At 43.2% G+C, this 20,729-nt stretch overlaps 1 protein-coding gene across 1 annotated transcript; it reads left to right on the plus strand.

The window, feature by feature from the left end:
* Window positions 1–6,027: 6,027 nt before the first annotated feature.
* Window positions 6,028–12,080, plus strand: AWAT1 (acyl-CoA wax alcohol acyltransferase 1). Its single transcript, XM_030807415.1, has 7 exons — window positions 6,028–6,138; window positions 7,079–7,186; window positions 7,395–7,465; window positions 8,370–8,574; window positions 9,503–9,674; window positions 11,154–11,353; window positions 11,555–12,080. The coding sequence occupies exons 1-7, from the start codon at window positions 6,063–6,065 to the stop codon at window positions 11,707–11,709; spliced, it is 987 nt and encodes a 328-aa protein (XP_030663275.1). The 5' UTR covers window positions 6,028–6,062; the 3' UTR covers window positions 11,710–12,080.
* Window positions 12,081–20,729: the final 8,649 nt, after the last annotated feature.

Here is a 20,729-nt window from a genome sequence, read left to right on the forward strand (position 1 = left end):
TTGCCGCTTTTTGGAGTGGCCTTCCCTCTTGGTTTATTTTTGCCTTGACCTCCCTACTTGCTGACCTTCCAGATCTTAGAACATCAAGTTGTGTCTTGATACCTAGATCCTCATATGACCAAACATTGGCTTAGGAGAATGTTGACACCTCTTCATCCTCTGTGACCTATTTTAGCTATTTGCTGCCCACATCCTATTGTGACAGAACTCACTTGAGAGTTTGAATCTGCTCTGATGAATTCTTACAGGCCAGGGACTGAAGATAAGGGAAAGAAGAATTCTATTACCAAAGCTGTAGCATCAAGAAGATACCTTCAGCTCTCAGAGAAGAAAGTGGAGACCAAGGCCAGATAAGTAGCTGCTAACTTGTGGTCGAGGGGCAAGACAGTACTTTACATGTGTAGTGCTCGAGAGGGAAATTCCAACTGGAAAAACCTGGATCAATAAAGATAGATAGGTAGGCAGGTAGGTAGATAGATAGGTAGGCAGGTAGGTAGATAGATAGATAGATACATACATACATACATACATACATACATACATACATACATGGATACATAGAAAAGAAGGACATTCATAAAACAATGAAAGTATGTCATTCGCCAAGGATTACGATTACTACAATTTCTTGATGTCACATTAAGAAAACAAAAACAAAAGGAAAGGATCATGTCCTTACTAACAACCAGTTCTCCACATTCCCAGGTTTTCTTTTAGCTATTACTTTTTTAAAAATATGTCATTCAGGTAGGGTGGCCAGGACCACCCAGATACCAAGAAAATCCCTGGATGCCCCAGACATTCTGGCCTAGGAAATTGAAAAACACTGATCATTAGTTCAGGTGAGCTGACTGAATTTTTCTCAAAAGGAAAACAAAACAATAGAAAAGCCTAGAAACCAAGACACTGATGAAACACGGATTTCTTACCTAGTTTATCCTGGGTACAGGCTGACCTCAGTGATGGGACTTACAAGTCTCATTTTTCCAGGCTTCACCTCAGCCCTGGACTTAGCTTGCATTTAAACATTTCCTCAATTTAACTGAGGTGAATCCAAACAACAGCCCTGCCAGGTCTAGTAGGATACTGTGGGCCTTCATGAAACCTGCTGTCTTAGACAATTTTGTGTTGCCATAACAGAATACTACAGACTGGGTAATTCACAAAGAAAATAAATTTATTTCTTCTAGTTCTGGGGTCTGAGAAGTCCAAACTTAAGGGGCCTGCGTCTGGTGAGGATCTTCCTACTGCGTCATCCCATGGTAGAAGGCAGAAGAGCAAGAGTGAGAGCAAGAAAGCGCCAAACTTCTTTTTATAATGAATCCCCTCTTGTGATAAAGAACCTACTCCCATGATAACTAGCCCCTTCCTGTGATAATGACATTAATTATCCCTTAAAGGCCCACCTCTTAACAGCATTGTATTTGGAATTAAGTTTCTAACACATGAACTTTGGGGAACACATTCAGACCATGGCGTGTGCTTCCTGAGTTGTTTGGAGAAGAAAATCAAGCCCTTTGTTCAGACATGGTCATCTCCTTGGAGAGAGAGGCTGATTCTGCTAACCTGGCTACCTAATCCCTGGAACCTACCCAGGTTGATGGAAGCTTAAGAATACATTTCACAGGCCGGGCGCGGTGGCTCACGCCTGTAATCCCAGCACTCTGGGAGGCCAAGACGGGTGGATCAGTTGAGGTCAGGAGTTCGAGACCAGGCTGGCCAACATGATGAAACCCCGTCTCTACTAAAAATACAAAAATTAGCCAGGTGGCTACTCAGGAGGCTGAGTCAGGAGAATCGCTTGAACCCAGGAGGCAGAGGTTGCAGTGAGCTGAGATCATGCCATTGCACTACAGCCTAGGGGACAAGAGTGAGACTCTGTCTCAAAAAAAAAAAACGCATTTCACTTTCTGTACCACTAACTCCTAGGAAGTGCTGGGGGAGAGGACATAGCAGTGCCATTGAGAAGGCTCCAAGTAAAGGAGGGTTTCTGATCAGTGACATTTCACCTACCATTAAAAGAGCTAAAGATCTGACCAGAGCGTGAAAGAGACATATCTAAAAATAAGTGCTTCCTCCATAATAGGAGATGGGTTAAATGAATTATAGCATACCCATACAATGAAATGCTATGTATGATGTTATAGAAGAAGATTGACATGAAAAATGCCCACGATATATTTTTGGGTGAAAAAGCAGGTTACAAAATGGGACATAGAATATAATCCCATTTTGGTTAATATATATAACTAACATGTATTGAGCTTTTAATATGATCATATATATGAGCAAGGTGCTGATCAAAATGCTTCACGTGAATTATTCTAACTTCTTGACAACTCTGTGATGTGGGTATTATAATTATCTTTTTACTTATGAGGAAACGGAGGCACTAAGAGATTGAATCATCTGCCATAGTTCACTTAAGTGGCAGAGCTGAGACATAGACTTAGATATGTTGGACTCAAGAGCCCGAACTCTTAACAGTGACTCTATACCTATGCTTGTATTTGTATAGACAGAAAGTCAAGAAAGATAGATACCAGGATGTTAACAGTTAACAGTGGTCATTTCTGGGTAGTGAGATTATGAATGACTTTTGTTTCCTTTTACTTTTCTGAGTGCTCTGAAAATTTTATGATTTACATGGATTATTTTCATAATCAGAAAAAAAAGGAAATAAATTTCCGCTTTGGAAAAAAGCAAGCAAGCCATTGTTTCCAACCTGCAGGTGCAAACCTCTGAGGAGTGGAGGAGTAACTTAATTATTACAAGGATTCCGGAAACCTCTACCTGACCCAAGCATTGTTTAAAATGAATAATATGCTTGCAGCACACTTTTCTTTCAAATGCATATAAATACTGTCAAGATGTATATATATAGTGGCTTTAGTTTGTTACGTATTATCATGTGGAGATCCATGGCATTGTAAACGTTAAAATACTAAGGGAATGGTTGGGATCTAGCGCTAAAAAGAAAAATATATATACAGATCAACTCTCTTAGCTTGAATGTCTTCTCAACAACTTACTTCCTTTTTTTTCCAAGGGAGGCAGGAGGAAATAGAGGAGAAAAACTGAGAATTCACATATTATTAAAAGTTAACCCAGGAGGCTTGCTTCCTGGAGAAGACAATTTACAAGGATGAGAGAGTATGAAGAGGGAGTTGGTGTAGGCCCAGGATATTCTATTCTGGAAAGACAGAGTGCTAATCTCCCCCATATTATCAGGGGCGAGTCTCCATCCTCAACCACAGGATGTCAACACATCAGTAGGGCAGTGGTGCCCTAAGACCTGAGTGCTAACATTTGCTCTAGGGCCAGGCTGGTTTCCAGTAAACAGGAAGACCTAGAATGGGAGGGCAAAGTAGGCAGAACTTTTTCTTTTGCCAAAGTGCCTCAAAGGTGAGCGCCTGCCTTCCTTTCTCTCATTCTTTCTTCTCCCCTTTTGTAATGTGTTGCTTGTCTTCTGTTTCTGTATGGCCTCTCATCCCCCCACTCAAGTCCCCAGGACACATGCCCCCATAGGACTCTAGTGATCTCATTACGTGTAAGAAATCATCCAATCATAGACCCCAAACTAAGATCCTCACTTACTGATCCTCCTCTTAACGCCGAGGCCCTAGGGCTTTCAGGCATTAGGAGCAGATATACTGACAAATAAGATATGGTCCCAATCTCTTTAGAAGCATGTAATCTTCAGGTGGAAAAAGCAAAAAACAAAACCAAAAACCACACACACACAACCACGTTTGCTTTAATGGGCATAAAGTTACAACAAGAGTCCAGGAGAGAAATGAGGGCTTTGCTTCCCCCCTCCCACTTTGGCCTGTATTTGAGACTCACCTAGGAATCATGTTCCACACCCCAATCCTGCTCATGGAAGCTTGGAAGACTGGCTTACTCCAAAGAAAAACAGTCTTCACTAAGTCAGTGGCATGGGAAAAAAGGAGGGGAGGAAGGGAGATTGTTCTATATTAAAAGAAAATTAAGATCTTGACAAAGGGATCAAATCTGAATCACTATAGTCTTTGAATCCAGCTATCAATCTGCAAGAAATACAGAGGAACATGCTGAAGCACCCTAGGTAAGTATGAGATAAGCAAAATCCAAACTGTGGGAAATTCTACAGGTCAAATGCTGTGGGTTCTTCAACAGCTAAAGCATAAGGAAAGGAAAGGGATGGAGGGGAACCGACTTAAACTCTTCAAAAGCACCAAAGTCATGGAAGCCACGGAAAGACCGAGAAACTAACCCAATTTGAGTATGTGGTTAAAAAAATAAAATAAAATAAAAACAGAGACGCTGTCACAGATTGGAGGAGACAAAGGAGAGATGATGATTAAATGCAATGTGAGATTCCAATGGGATCCTGGGACAGAAAATGGACATTTGTGGAAAAAAATTGATACAATACAAATAAAACCTGGTTAGTAAATATAAATGCACCAAAATTGGTTTCTTAGTTGTGATAAATATACCATTGTTTTATAAGACGTTAACATAAAGGGGAAGCTACACGAAGGGTGTAGGGAACTCTATGTACTGTCTTTGCAACTCTCTCATAAATCTAAAATTATTCCAAATTAAAAAGTAAAAATGGCCAGGTGCGGTGGCTCATGCTTGTAATCCCAGCACTTTGGGAGGCTGAGGTGGGAGGATTTCTTGAGCTCATGAGTTCAAGACCAGCCTGGGCAACATGGTAACACCCCATCTCTACAGAAAATAAAAAATTAGCCAGGCATGATGGTGCGCACCTGTGGTCCCAATTACTCGGGAGGCTGAGGCTGGAGGATCACTTAAGCCTGGGAGATTGAGGCTGCAGTGAGCTGTGTTTGCGCCACTACACTCCAGCCTGGGTGACAGAGTGAGATCCTGCCTAAAAAAAAAAGTAAAAAAGAGAGAGAGAAAACTTCAACAACATATCAATATTTAAAATGGGGGAGACTAAACCATAGTCATTAGGGAAGTACACTTAGGTAAGAAAACCATAGAAATGCAGGAAAAGATGACTCTAAATGTCAAGATAATGGTTACTTTGGGAGGAGGAAGTGGATTGTGATTGGAATGGGGCACATGGAGAGCATCCTGGGGTGGAGAGAAAAGTTCATCTTCTTCATCAAGTGGTGGTTACAAGATGTTTGTCTTATAATAATTCATTAACCCATACATTTGTTTTAAGTGGTTTTCTGTATCTGGCTTCTATTTTATGATGACAGACAGAGAGCAAGAGACTGAGACATGAGACACGTAACATCCAAATATAACCAGTGGACCTTGTTTGGATTCTGATTCAAATTGGCCAACTATAGAAAGCCATTTGAATATGGACTGGATATTAGATATTATTAAGGAATTATTAAATTTGTTAAGGGTAATATGGAAGAAAACATCTGTATTTTTTGTAGATGCATAGTGATGTATTTAGGGGTGAAATGACACGCTATCTTAGAACTGCTTTAAAATACTCCAAGAAAAAAAAGGTGGGGAGATAAATGAAACAAGTATGGAAAAATATTAATAGTTGTTGAAGATGAACATGAAGATAAAATTTGTTGCCTCTTCTAGCTTTTTGTGTGTTTGGAAATTTTTATAATAAAAGTTAAAGGTGGGGCAGCCCCAAAGCAGGCTGCTTCAGGGCAACAAAGGCCAAATCCCAGGTGCTCCCCACATCACAAATCCCCAGAACTCCCTTCCCAGCAGTCATTTCCCTAAGGTCACAATCCCTATAGCTTCTGAGCAGCCTGTGAGGGGGTTTCACCTTCTCTAGGTCCCTGTGTCACTCTGACTACATGGCAGTCATTCTCACCTTTCTCCATCTTGATGTCCTAATAATCCTAGGAAAGAGAGTCAAAGGGCAAATGAGCCAGACCAGACCTGACGGGGCAGTCCTTGTACTTCAGAGCCTGCCCCTGCAGTGGGTGGGGGGCAGGGAAGGACAAGAGGGAAGAGGGCAGGTGCAATCATATGCATTCACTATTAAGTGAACTTCCAGAGGCTGGTGGCACCTTTGGTTGGAACACTGTTCTGAGATCTTTGCCTCCGTCAGGCTCCCGAGAATCATGCCTCATTCCAAGCAGCCTAGTCACTTCCAGAGTCTGATGCTTCTGCAGTGGCCTTTGAGCTACCTTGTCATCTGTGAGTATTGACCCAAGAGTGCATAGCAAGAAGCCAGAGTCAGAAGCCAGGGCCAGATCTAGGGTGACTTTTAGGGCCATGAGAAGTCTCATCTTGAGCCTTTCCATCATCTAAGATTGTACTAGAGAGTAAAACCAAGGAGTCTTGAGTTCCATAAGTGCCCTGGAGAAGAAAGAGATAGAGTCCCAGGAGACAGTGAGAATATGTAGTGGGAGGGGGCGGGGGGTGGAACAGGGTCATGATGGATATGAGTAGATCTAGTTAATTTCAGCCACTTCCTAATCCTTACTATCTAGAGAGGAAAAGTGAGGCTCAGGGAATGCTCCCTTATGATCATGGGGAATAGGACAGAGGAAACATTAGCATCCCAGACTTAAAGAAGTAGAGCCTGTGTTTTAACCATAGAGTTGTCTATTCTGGGAGTGGGGTGGTGGTAGCATGGGGGAAGACAGTGTCATTGGAAAGAATGGTGAATGGGCAAGAGGACAAGGATAGTGGATAGGAAACACTAGAAGGATGCAGATGCTGGGTGGGCAGCGTGTAGGAAGATATAGATAGTATAGGGGTGAGGGAGAGTGGGCTAGTGGCTTAAAGAGGGATGACGGAAAGGGAGACAGGAGACAAGAGGAAAAAGATGGTGACCAAATGGGGGCAGGAGGAAAAAAAACTGGTGGGAAGTAGAGAGCAGGAGTACAGAGGTAGTGGCTGTAGAGGGAATCAGGTGGACAGGGATGACAGGTAGGCAGAGAAATAGGGCTTCTGTATGGTAGATGATAGAGGAAAAGTTTGAAGGACAAGTAGACATGGATGGTGAACAGGACCTGGATTGTGTTGAGGGCCAGGACCAGAGGCTTAGGTAATGTGGAGGGCTGGTGATGGGACTGGGCATGGTCAAGTTCTGCTGGCAGCACAAATTTGGTCTAACCTGGTCCCTCATCAGTTTGGATCTTGCAGCCATTGTTCATCTACCTGCTGCTTACATCCTTGTGGCCGCTACCAGTGCTTTACTTTGCCTGGTTGTTCCTGGACTGGAAGACCCCAGAGCGAGGTAAGACTCACAGACCTGGAAAGAAGAATGTTCCATCATAACCTGCAGCCAGGTTCTCAGAGCCACAGGAGCTGGGCCAAACAGGACCATCCTAGGGTCTCCTCCTTTCCCACCTCTCTAGCAGAGCCATGCTAGGGAATCCCTGAGTCCGTGGAATGTATGGGATGGCACACACTGACATCATCCCCTACTGCTTCTTTTGTCTCAGGTGGCAGGCGTTCAGCCTGGGTAAGGAACTGGTGTGTCTGGACCCACATCAGGGACTATTTTCCCATTACGGTAAGTATCTCTTCCCCAGTGTCCTCAGAGTTCCCAAAATACTGGGTAGGCATTTATACCACATGGCTAGAGTTGTCCATAAGGAAGATAAGTATCCCAGGGAAGTCTCAGTCTATGCTAGATATACTTCAAGATTCAACATTTCTACTGAGCACTCCATACTCAGCTAGGAAACTTTGGACACCCTTGGCATCACCTGCCAGCTGACACAGGCAGAAGGCAAGCACAGTTCAGATCAGTTTAATAAGCATGGATTGAAAATCTACTCTGAACCATGTTAGCAGTACAGAGAAATGAATAGGATGCAATTCTCTGCCATTGAGGAGCTCACATCTAATGGGGAGCACATTAGCATAAAGTATATTATTTGTGTGGCACAAGGTACAGAAGTAGTTCAGATGGGGGATAAGGAAAGGCTTCACAGACATGGTGATATCTTAGCAGGGTTTTCCAAGTTCCATACAAGTTATTTAGGCAGGCACTGGAAGGGGATTGGCGGGAAACAATGCCAGGAAGAGGTTCCAGAAATGTACTGTTATGCCGATCCTCAGGGCACTCTTTGGAGTATACAACAAACACCGCCCCGACTTTTAGAGCCAAGCTTCCTGATCTTTTTCACAAACGTGCTCATAGACAATGATAACTTGCACAAAGCACACTGACATAGATGGCTGAGGCTACTTCTAGCCACAGGCAGGAGATCTGGCAGTTCTAGCTGTCCCAGATCCTACCTTGTTGTCCAATGGCCGCAGAGACCAATATCTCAGCCCTCCTGAAGCCCATTCAGGAAATCTGTTGGAAAGCTCTGCTTTAGAGAGCACCCTGATCCATGAAGTATCACCACCCTTGTTTCTGCCATGTAATCTCATTCCACCACCCCTGGCATCTCTCTTCATGGCTGCAGATCCTGAAGACAAAGGACCTGTCACCTGAGCAGAACTACCTCATGGGGGTTCACCCCCATGGCCTCCTGACCTTTGGCGCCTTCTGCAACTTCTGCACTGAGGCCACAGGCTTCTCGAAGACCTTCCCAGGCATCACTCCTCACTTGGCCACGCTGTCCTGGTTCTTCAAGATCCCCTTTCTTAGGGAGTACCTCATGGCCAAAGGTGCATCTGACCATACTTGTTTCTGCTTGGAAATGCACCCTTTTAAATCCCATCCCCTCCTCCCCACCCCCCACCCCCATGTCATTATAGCATAGTAGTCAAAAGCATATGTCCTAGAGCTAAGCTGCCTGGGATTGAACCCTCCTAGCTCTGCCACTTGTGTGGTCTTGAGCAAACTAGCCTCAGTTTCCTCATCCATAAAGTGGTACAGATGAAAATAGTCTGACATCAGTTGTGGGATGATGACTAAGTGAGATGATGCGAGTAAAGAATTCGACACTGGCCAGGCGCAGTGACTCACGCCTGTAATCCCAGCACTTTGGGAGGCTGAGGTGGGTGGATCACCTGACGTCAGGAGTTCGAGTCCAGCCTAGCCAACATGGGGAAACCCCATCTCTACTAAAAATACAAAAATTAGCTGGGCATGGTGGTATGCACCTGTAATCCCACCTACTCAGGAGGCTGAGGCTGGAGAATCGTTTGAACCCAGGAGGTGAAGGTTGCAGTGAGCTGAGATCACAGCATTGCACTCCAGCCTGGGTGACAGAGCGAAACTCTGTCTCAAAAAAAAAAAAAGAATTCGACACAATGCCTGCCACAGAGTACATCTTCAATAAATAATAGCTGTTGCTCTTAATGAAAAAAAAAAAGGTACCATTATACATGGGATTCAGAAAGCCCTTCTGGTTATCCCACTGAAAACCTTCCTACCGGTTTTGGCTCAGTGCCTCCTGCAAAGTGAAGATATTGCCTGATCGTGAGCTATTCTGTTTGTCAGCAGCCTTTTCTTCTCCACACTTTTTAGTCCCATCTCATTGCTCCTCTCCTTCTTGGAACTATGGGAACAAGCCAGTGAAGAGCAGAGAAGAGTGTTCCTTCTCAGCAATTTTCTCCTCTCCTGATCATTTTGCTCCTTGATTCTCTTTAGGTGTGTGCTCTGTGAGCCAGCCATCCATCGACTATCTGCTGAGCCATGGCACTGGCAACCTCGTGGGCATTGTAGTGGGAGGTGTGGGTGAGGCCCTGCAAAGTGTGCCCAACACCACCACCCTCATCCTCCAGAAGCGCAAGGGGTTCGTGCGCACAGCCCTCCAGCATGGGTAGGTGTTCCCCACAGAGGGGCAGTGCATGGTGTTCTCTGAGCAGCATGACCCTGTAGGTGAGGCCAGGATGAATCAGATGTGAATTTTGCCCTCAAGGAACATACTACCAAGTAAGAAAAATTGGTCATCCAGTCCTTCTGAGCTAGCTCAGCTAGTTTCTAAGAGGCCAAACCATAAACCCAGGTTCAATATTAAGGGGATTGAGCTAAGGCTGCCCTGGCATATAGATGATGCCCACATTATTTCTATCAATACTGGTATCTACATCTGTCTGCTAATGGTAAGTGCACGGGGCAGTACAGTATAATGAGTGTGTGTGCAGGATTGGGAGTCAGGAGCCTGATTTAAAATCCTGGCTCCGTGACTGTGCACTCTGGGATGGGTTCCTTACCATTCTGAGCCTTGGTGTTTTTCATCTTAACAATGTGGCTAAGAACTGTACCTACTCCATAGGGTGACTGTGGGCTTTAAATGAATTTATCCCCACAAAACAGTTACCGTGTCCCTGGCACACTGTAAGAGATCAATAAATGTTAGTCATTGTGATTTAGGAGTCCAGGGCTGGGGCTGTAGAGTGCCCCATTGAGTCAGCAGGCCAGCTCTCTGGACACAGGGACAGTTGTCGTATTGCAGACCTAGAGAAGAGGGGAGCATTTCTTCCAAGGACCTTGCCTGAAGGGCCTGTTCACCAGTTGGAAGAATTATGTAGGGAAGAGAGCTCTGAGCTGGGAGTCCTGGGTTCTAGTCCAGGTCCTGCCACTCACTCACTGCCTGAGTGACCCTTTTAAATCCCCCACTGTGCCCTCCACGGCCTTTGCTGTGAGGAACCAGTAATGTAACATACGTCAAAGTGCTGAGAGATTGTTATTAGCAAGTCACAAAGATTTGTATAGGAGAGATTTACTCTTCTCTCCCTCACGGAATTCGAGCCTGACTATCTACCCAGGGCACTGTTCAGGGTGGAATCTCATGGTCTGTGGAAGGGAAACAACTTTTCTCTGCCCTAATCCCATAACCCAAGGACAGAATACCTTATGCATTGCCCCCTTGGGTGAGGGACATCTGTGCAAAATTACTGTATGGGTATGGGCATCTGTGCAAAATTACTGTCATCTCTGTGCTTTCTACTAATAGAAAGAGTCGGGTATTCCCCTCCTTGACACCTCCTGGAAACTTTTCATGATATGGGTCTTTCTGGGGATCTCTGCTCAACTTCTCTTGCTTCCCTGATGCCCCCTGCCCCCTGGCTATATCTTGCCCTTGTAATCCTGGCCCAGAGAGAGCACTCTCACTGGCCTTGAAAATTTCATGACAAGAGGCATTAAACAGGGAAACCCTGTTTAGTGCAAGAAAAAATGCTTTATGTCACCAGGATTTCATCAAAATAGATGAGGGCCTGGCAAGCAAACAAATGTTCTTCCAGAGTGGGTCTCATCCTAGCTTGTGTTTAGAAAATAAATTGGAGTTTTCCTACAGGGCTCATCTGGTCCCCACCTTCACTTTTGGGGAAACTGAGGTATATGATCAGGTGCTGTTCCATAAGGACAGCAGGATGTACAAGTTCCAGAGCTGCTTCCGCCGTATCTTTGGTTTCTACTGTTGTGTCTTCTATGGACAAAGCTTCTGTCAAGGCACCACTGGGCTCCTGCCATACTCCAGGCCTATTGTCACTGTGGGTGAGTGCCACTCTCAGCCCCAGTGCCACCTCAGGTTTCTCAACCTCAACCTCAGCCTGGCCCCACCAAAGAAGAGGGCAGCAGAGGGGAAGGTGGGAGCTGATCTGGGATGCGAGAGTCAGGCCCAAGGTAGGAGAGGGAGGTTAAAGGAAGAGGAGGTTCTAACACTTTCCTCTTCTCTTTTCCCATCTCTCTTGGCAGTTGGGGAGCCTCTGCCACTGCCCCAAATTGAAAAGCCAAGCCAGGAGATGGTGGACAAATACCATGCACTTTATATGGATGCTCTGCACAAACTGTTTGACCAGCATAAGACCCACTATGGCTGCTCAGAGACCCAAAAGCTGTTTTTCCTGTGAATGAAGGTACTGCATGCCCAGGAGCACAGGAGTGCCTGCCTTGAAGAAGAGACTCACCTGCCACTAACCAAAGAGAGGCAGGAGATGAGGGAGCTTATATGTGGTAGGGGAGGGCATGAGGAATTCCTTCTTTGCCTTCTTGCCACAGGGCCCTTACAGGAGTTCTTTCTGAAGAGCTGCACACAGTCATTCCTCAAAGGAGGGCATCCTAGTGCCCCTCATGCTGGGGCCTGATGCCTGGTCATCATTTGAGTCCTCTGGGACACATTAGCAGTCACTGCATATTCCCCCAGCCCCTGGGCAACTATCTACTTTCTGTCTCTGTGGATTTGCCAATTCTGAACATTTTATGTAAATGGAATAATACAATATGTGGTCTTTTGTGGCTGACTTCTTAGCATAATATTTCCAAGGTCTATCCATGCTGTAGCACGTGTTAGTGTTTCATTCCTTCTTATGGCTGGACAACACTCCAGTGTGTATAGGTATACCACATTTGTTTATCCATTTACCACTTGATGGACATTTGGGTCATTTCCACTTTTCAGCTGTTATGAGTAGTACTGCTATAAATACTCATGTATGTACAAGTTTTTGTGTGGTCATCTGCCATCCCCAGATATAAAGGCTTATCTTATGCCCACACCACTGACAAGCATGCCTTTAGGATAGATAAAAGTTACCCAGGATCATTTTTTAGTTGGCATGGGCATTTCCCATAAGTCACCTTGTCACAATGATCCTCTGACTTCATAGTCCCAGGGCACTTGCAACCATCCTCATAGCCTACTGTGGGGAATACACTTGATATCTATGTTTTAAAGCCTTACTAAATTCTGTTTAAAAGTTTTTCTTGCCGGGCGTGGTGGCTCACGCCTGTAATTCCAGCACTTTGGGAGGCCAAGGTAGGTGGATTGCCTGAGGTCACGAGTTAAAAACCAGCCTGACCCCGTCTCTACTAAAAATACAAAAATCAGCCAGGCGTGGTGGCACACACCTGTAGTCCCAGCTACTCGGGAGGCTGAGGCAGTAGACTTGCTTAAACCCAAGAGGCAGAGGTTGCAGTGAGCCGAGATGGCACCACTACACTCCAGCCTGGGAAACAGAGTGAGACTCTATCTCAGAAAAAAATAAAATTAAATAAATAACAAATAAATAAATAAATAAATAAAAGTTTTTCTTAAAGTTGTATTCTGAGAATCTTAAAAGAGTAAATAAAAACACAGATGTCTCTTCTTTCACGAGGCAGCCAACAAGAGACACTTAAAAACACAGCAAATGACCAAAAGTTAAAAGACCATTGAGTCTACTAGCTTTTTTTTCCTTTGCTTAACCTTTAAATATTGGGTCTTGGTAGGGTCCCATCCTCTTCTCTCACATTCTACTGTTTCAGGTCTGAGACATCTATTTCTAACCCAGATTTTCCTCATAAGCAAACAGTGCAATATATCCAATTTACTAATCTCCAACAAGCACCTCAACCTCAACATACCCAATACCAGTTGAGTCATCTTCCTTCTCCCAACTTCATAACTTATCACCAAGTTGTATCAATTTTGCCACCTTCATATTAATCCAACCTGTCCCCTTCTCCCCTTCTACAGTCACAATCTAGTCAAGGCCCTCAACATTCCAAGACTATATCCACTCCCTCTAGAAAAGTCCTCTTTAATCAACCCATCCATCATACTATTTCCAGGGCAATCTTGCTAAAACTTATATCTGACTTTTCATTCCCCTGCTTAAATCCTTTACTGTTCCTACAATACCTCCACTCTGGGTACCAATAATTTTCCTCAGATGTTAATGAATATTGCACAGAAAAAAAATAATTCTGTGGGGGTGCGGTGGCTCATGCCTATAATCCCAGCATTCTGGGAGGCCAAGGCGAGTGGATCACCTAAGGTCAGGAGTTCGAGACCAGCCTGGCCAAAATGGTGAAAGCCCATCTCTATTAAAATTACAAAAATTATCTGGGTGTGGTGGCACATGCCTGTAGTCCCAGCTACTCAGTAGGCTGAGGCAGGAGAATCACTTGAACCTGGGAGGCAGAGGTTGCAGTGAGCTGAGATCATGCTCATCTCTTAAGCCTACATCAAATCTCACCTTCCCAGTGAAGCCTTCACCAGACCGAATGAGTTACTCCTTCCTTCATTCTTTCATAGCCTTTTGGTAGGGATTGATTTGTGATAAGGCTGAAAAGTACAGAGCTGAATAATACAATAAATAATGTAGACTAGGCTTTCAAATGGTAAGGACTTAGTGAGCAGGACAGGGAATTACATTTTCTTTACAAGTGTACATGAATCATTCACAACCATTATTTATGTATTTGAAAATAAAAATACTTTTAACTAAGATGTAAAAGGCAGAAATTCTACCTACTATAATCACAGGATACAACACAGCAAACTTAGAAACAAATAATTAAGATAGAATTAGAGTCCACAGCTGAATTGGAATAAAAAATATTCTCCTGACAACTGGCTCAGAAAATAAATTTAGAGACAATAATAGAATATGTTGGAAGGAACGAATGAAATGTAAATATCACACATAAAAATGTATGCAAATAGAAGATCATCCTGGAGCATCTTCAAGTGTCAGAAAGCAAAGAAGTGCTCAGAAAACAAAAGAATAATGGTGTGTCAAGGGGACACAGGAGCAACCTGAAAAAGCTCTCAATGGCCAAAGCTGAAACAATTTGAGCAATAAGACAAATAACATAAGTAACATAGTGTTGAATTATAATCTGAAGTATAAATTATATATACATGATTCCATATTGATATAAATGAATGAGTAAACAAATAAATAGTGGGAAAGGGACAAATCTTCTTTACAGAAGAATTACAAATAATATATGTAGATACTCCCCCTCAGGAGGTAGAACTTAATCCCCCTCCCCACCCCCAAGTGTGGGCTAGATTTAGCAATTCAATTCCAAAGAATGGAGTGTGGGAAATGAAAAACATTACTTTTAATGGCAAAACCGCAATCACTTTTGCCCCAGCCTAATAGTACTTTACAGCAGAGAAACCAGGCAAACACTACCTTAACCCAGCAATCAAGGTTCACATTGAAACCACCTTTGCAAAATTATGACTGAGACAGTGAAAGAGATCTAACTTAACCGACTCCATCTTGCTTCTAACCTCCAAGCTGTCCTTGTTCATTCCTGGGTGTAGGCTGAACTAACTTTGGGAGAAACTTAGTTTATAGTTTAAACAAAGATGGTAACAGTCCTTTCCCAAGGCAGACCTCCTTCTTGCATGGGGACTAGACTGCCTTTGTAGGACTAACATTAGCCACAAGATTAGAAATTATGGTTTAGGAGTCATGCAGCTGGAGGCTACAAGATTCTGACCCTCTCTAAACTGCTCCTAAGATCAGTGCTTGAGATATTTTGCAGAACCTGCACTTGATGGATCAGCTGGCACCACCCAGATCAATATACTGGCTCATCTGATCTTGTGGCTCCCACCCAGGAACTGACTCAGTGCAAGAGGACAGCTTCGACTCCCTATGATTTCATCTCTGACCAATCAGCATTCCTGGCTCATTGGCTTCCCTCCACCCACCAAGTTATCCTTAACAACTCTGCTCCCTGGTCGGGTGCGGTGGCTTACGCCTGTAATCCCAACACTTTGGGAGACTGAGGCAGGTGGATCATGGGTCAGGAGTCCAAGACCAGCCTAGCAAATATGGTGAAATCCTGTCTCTACTAAAAATACAAAAATTAGCTAGGCGTGGTGGCAGGCGCCTGTAATCCCAGCTACTCCGGAGGCTGAGGCAAGAGAATCACTTGAACCTGGGAGGCAGAGGTTGCAGTGAGCTGAGATAGCGCCACTGCACTCCAGCCTGGGTGACAGAGTGAGACTCCATCTCAAAACAAAAACAAAAACAAAACAAATGAAACCCTGCTCCCTGAATGCTCGGGGAGACTGATTTGAGTAATAATAAAACTCTGGCCTCCCGCACAGCTGGCTCTGTGTGAATTACTCTTTCTCTATTGCAATTCCCCTGTCTTGATGAATTGGCTCTGTCTAGGCAGCGGGCAAGGTGAGCCCCTTGGGCGGTTACAACATCACAAGTGATAAGTCATGTTGATATCTTGTGAGGAGAAGGGTATTTCACTTCTGTGCTATTCTCCAGTCCCAAGAACCTAGTCTAATTATGACAAAAATATCAAAGAAGCCCAAATTGAGGAATATTTCACTAAATACCTGACTAGGACTTCAAAGTTATTAAAGTCATGAAAACAAGGAAAGACATATTGTTCACAGACCAAAGGAGACTAAGGAAACATGATGATTAAATGCAATGTGCTATCCTGAATTGCATCTTGGAACAGAAAAAAACAGTATCAGTGGAAAAACTGGTGAAATTTGAATAAAGTCTGGAGTTTAATTAACAGTGATGTACCAATGTCAATGTTTTGGTTATGAAAAATGTGCCATGGTTATATAAGATGTTAACATTAGGAGAAATTGAATGAGAAGTATTTGGGAACTCTGCATCATCTTTGCAGTTTTTCTGTAAGTGTAAAATTAATCCAAAATAAATAATTTATTTTAAAAATGTGTGAGTTTCTGCCAGATTGGTACTGAAAGAAAAACTAATCGCTTTTAAATGTTTTTACTAATAAGAAAAGAAATTAATTATATTCCTACACGAAAAGCTTTAAAAGTTACAGAACAGTTAACCAATTAATTAGAACATATATAAAACCCAGGGGTGTATGTGGGTGTAATAAATCCTAGGCAGAGTCACTGAATTTGGCCAAAGTACTCTGTATTACTCGGCTTGGGCTGCTATGATAAAATACCACAGACTGGATGGCTTACACAACTAAAATTTATTTTCCCACAGTTCTGGAGGCTAGGAAGTCCAAGATTAAGGTGCCAGCAAGTTTGGTTCCTGGTAAGGGCACTTTTTCTGGCTCATAGATGGCCACCCTTCTTGCTTTTAGGTCTTCATATGGTCTTTCCTCAGTGAATGCACTTGGTGAGAGAGAGTGAGAGGGAGCTCTCTGGTGTCTCTTTCTGTAAGGACACTAATCCTATCAGATCAGAGCCCCATCCTTATGACCTAATTTAACCTCAATTACTTCCTTAAAGGCCTCATCTCCAAATACTGCCATACTTGGGGGGTTAGGATATTAGCATATGAATTATGGGGTGGAGAACACAAATATTCAGTACATAACATACTCCATGTTGTATAAGGCGGACATAAGAAGATCACTTCCATACCATAGATAATATTCCAGCCAGGTGCAATTGCTCACACCTGTAATCCCAACACTTTGAGAGGCTGAGATGGGAGGACTGCTTGAGCCCAGGAGCTTGAGACCAGCCAGGGCAACATAATGAGACCTTATCTCTACAAAAATTAGCCCGACATAGTGGTGCACGCCTGTGGTCCCAGCTACTTGGGAGGCTGAGGTGGGAGGATTGCTTGAGTTTGAGGCTGCAGTGAGCTGTGATCACGCCTCAGCACTCCAGCCTGAGAGATAGAGTGAGACCTTGCCTCAAAAAAAATTAAATTGTATCTCAATTCTAATCTTTATAGAATCGTTTAATGTACTAGTCTTAACAACACTAGAAACAACTTCTAGGAATTATATTTCATTTTTAATTAACTAATTCCATTTAGGCCATGAATTGTGCTCTTCCATTGAATTCATCTGAAAGTAAACATTTATTTAACATGGAAAATGTACAAAACAGTGAGCACAAGAACAATCATGCTGCTCACAATGCTGACACATTATGGTTCCTTCGCTGTAAGGTCAAATTTCTTAAAAATTGCTACCAAAAATTTTAAGTTGTAATAATATTTATTTTTAATAAAGTTTCAGATTTATTCTTATATACCAGGGATTCATGCTAAAATAGATAGTGATATTCAACTTCATCCTGAGCTTCAGTTGAATATTGACTTTAAAACTTGGCTATACAGGCTAGTATCAAAAAGTCAAAAAATAATAGATGCTGGCGAGGTTGCAGAGAAAAGGGAACACTTATACGCTGTGGGAATGGAAATTAGTTCAGCCACTGTGGAAAACAGTTTGGAGATTTCTCAAAGGACTTAAAACGGAACTACTATTTTGCCCAGCAATCCCATTACTGGGTATATACTCACAGGAATAGAAATTATTCTACCAAAAAGACACATGCACGTGTATATTCATCACAGCACTACTCACAATAGAAAAGACACGGAATTGACCTAGATGCCCTTCAATGGTGGATTGGGTAAAGAAAACATGGTACATATACACCATTGAGTATATGCAGCCATTAAAAAGAATAAAATCATATCCTTTGCAGCAATATGCATGGAGCTGGAAGCCATTATCCTTAGCGAAGCAACATAGAAACAGAACACCAACTACTGCGTGTTCTTACTTATAAGTGGGAGCTAAACATTAAGTACACATGGACACAAAGAAGGGAACAACAGACACCAGGGCCTACTTGAGAGTGGAGGGTGGGAGGAGGGTGAGGATCAAAAAACTACCTATCAGGTACTATGCTCACTACCTGGTGATGAAATAATCTGTACACCAAACCCCAGTGACACATAATTTACCTATGTAACAAACCTGCGCATGTACCCCTGAACCTAAAATAAAAATTAGAAGGAAAAAACTTGGCCATTCAGCATTTGGCCAAAATAGGTTTACAATGCCCCTCGTATTTGTGCATAAGAAAGGATCTGGAAGGATATACACCAAGGTATGAATAGTGACTCTCTAATCTTCTTTATGGTGGACTTTATTTCAGCCACTGGTCGCAGTGGCTCATGCCTGTAATCCCAGCACTTTCGGAAGCCAAGGTGGGAGGACTGCTTGAGTCCAAAAGTTCAAGACCAACCTGGGCGACCAAACAAGACCTCATCTCTACAGAAGAAAAATTAGCAAGGTGTGGTGGCAAGCCCCAATTGTCCCAGCTACTCAAGAGGCTGAGGTGGGAGGATCAATTGAGCCCGGGAGGTTGAGGCTGCAGTATGCCATGATCATGCCACTGCGCTCCAGCCTGGGTGACAGAGTGAGACACTGTCTCAAAAAAAAAAAAAAAAAGAAAAGCTACTATAAACATCTTTATATGGCCATATATTTGTCTTGGGTAAATACCTAGAAATATAATTCCTGGGTCATAGGATAGGTATATGTTTACTTACATAAGAAACTAACAGACTCTTTCCAAAAGTGTTTGTACCATTTTACACTCCCATCAACAATGTAGGAAATTTCTGGATGTTTCACACTCTCACCAACATCTGGCATTATCAGTCCTTTTAGTTTTAGCTGTTCTGGAGAGTGTGTAACAGTATCCCATGGTGGTTTTAATGTTCAGTTCTTTGATGACTAATAATGTTGATCATTTTTCTCACCATGCTTGGCCACTAATAAATATATCTTCTTTTTTGAAGTATCTGTTTATATCTTTTGCCTATTTTGTGAGGCTGTTTGTGTTCTCATTATTGAGTGTTAGCAGGAATTCTTTATACATCTTAGATACCAGTACTTTATCAAATAGATGTTTTGCAAATATTTTCTCCCAGTCAGTGGTTTGTCTATTTATGTGATAATGGTCTCTCTCTCTCTTTTTTTTTTCTTTTTGGAGATGGAGTCTCACTCTGTTGCTCAGGCTGGAAGTGCAGTGGCATGATCTTGGCTCACTGCAACCTCCACCCCCTGGGTTCAAGCAATCCTGCCTCAGCCTTCTGAATAGCTGGGACTACAGGATCCCACCACCACACCCAGCTAAGTTTTGTATTTTTAGTAGAGACGGGGTTTTGCCATGTTGGCCAGGCTGGTCTCGAACTCCTGACCTCAGGTGATCCACCTGCCTCGGCCTCCCAAAGTGCTGGGATTACAGGCATGAGCCACCGCGCCCAGCCGGTAATGGTTTCTTTTGATGAGCAAAGTTTTGTTTGTGCTTTCATAGACTTTATTGTTTGGAATAGTGTTAGATTTACTGAAAATTGAGATAGTACAGTTTCCCTATTGTTAACATCTCACACTAGTATGGCACAGTTGTTACAATTAATGAACCAACATTGATACGTTATTATTAACTACACTTTATTCATATTTTCTTAGTTTTTACCTAATGTCCTTTTACTGTTCCAGGATCCCATCCAGCATACCCTAGTACATTAAGGTATTATATGTTTGGCTCCCCTTAGCTTTGGTGGTTTTTCAGATTTTCCTTGTTGTTTTTTTTTCCTTTGTATTTTTAATAGAGACGGGGTTTCACTATGTTGGCCAGGCTGGTCTTGAACTCCTGACCTTGTGATCCACCCACCTCGGCCTCCCAAAGTGTTGGGATTACAGGCGTGAGCCATCATGCCCGGCCCTGATTTTCCTTGTTTTTAATGACCTTGACGCTTTTGAGGCATGCTGGTCAAGTACATTGTAGGATGTCCTGCTATTGAAATTTGTCTGATGTTTTTTATCATGATGAGACTGAGGTTATGGGTTTTAGGGAAGAAGACCACAGAGGTAAAGTGCCATTTTTCATTACCTTATAACTAAGACACATAGTATCAACAAGACTTATTACAGTTGTTGACCTTGATCACCTGGCTGAGGTAGTGTTTGTCAAGTTTCTCCACTGTAAAGTTACTCTTTTTCCCCTTTTCCACTCTGTGAGAAGTCTCAATAGTTCACCCTTAAGGACTGGGGAATTATGCTCCCTATCCTTGAGGATGAAGCAGCTGCGTGAATTATTTGAAATTTTTCTGGTTGGCGCAGTGGCTCAAACCTGTAATCCCAGCACTCTGGGAGGCCAAGCCAGGCGGATCACCTGATTTCAGGAGTTTGAGATCAGCCTGGCCAACATGGTGAAACCCCGTGTCTACTAAAAATACAAAAATTAGCCGGGTGTGGTGGCAGGTGCCTGTAATCCCAGTTACTTGGGAGGCTGAGGCAGGAGAATTGCTTGAACCCGGGAGGCAGAGGTTGTCGTGAGCTGACATTGTGCCATTCCACTCCAGCCTAGGTGACA

The sequence above is a fragment of the Nomascus leucogenys genome, chromosome X (genome assembly GCF_006542625.1).
Source record: "Nomascus leucogenys isolate Asia chromosome X, Asia_NLE_v1, whole genome shotgun sequence".
NCBI lineage: Eukaryota > Metazoa > Chordata > Mammalia > Primates > Hylobatidae > Nomascus > Nomascus leucogenys.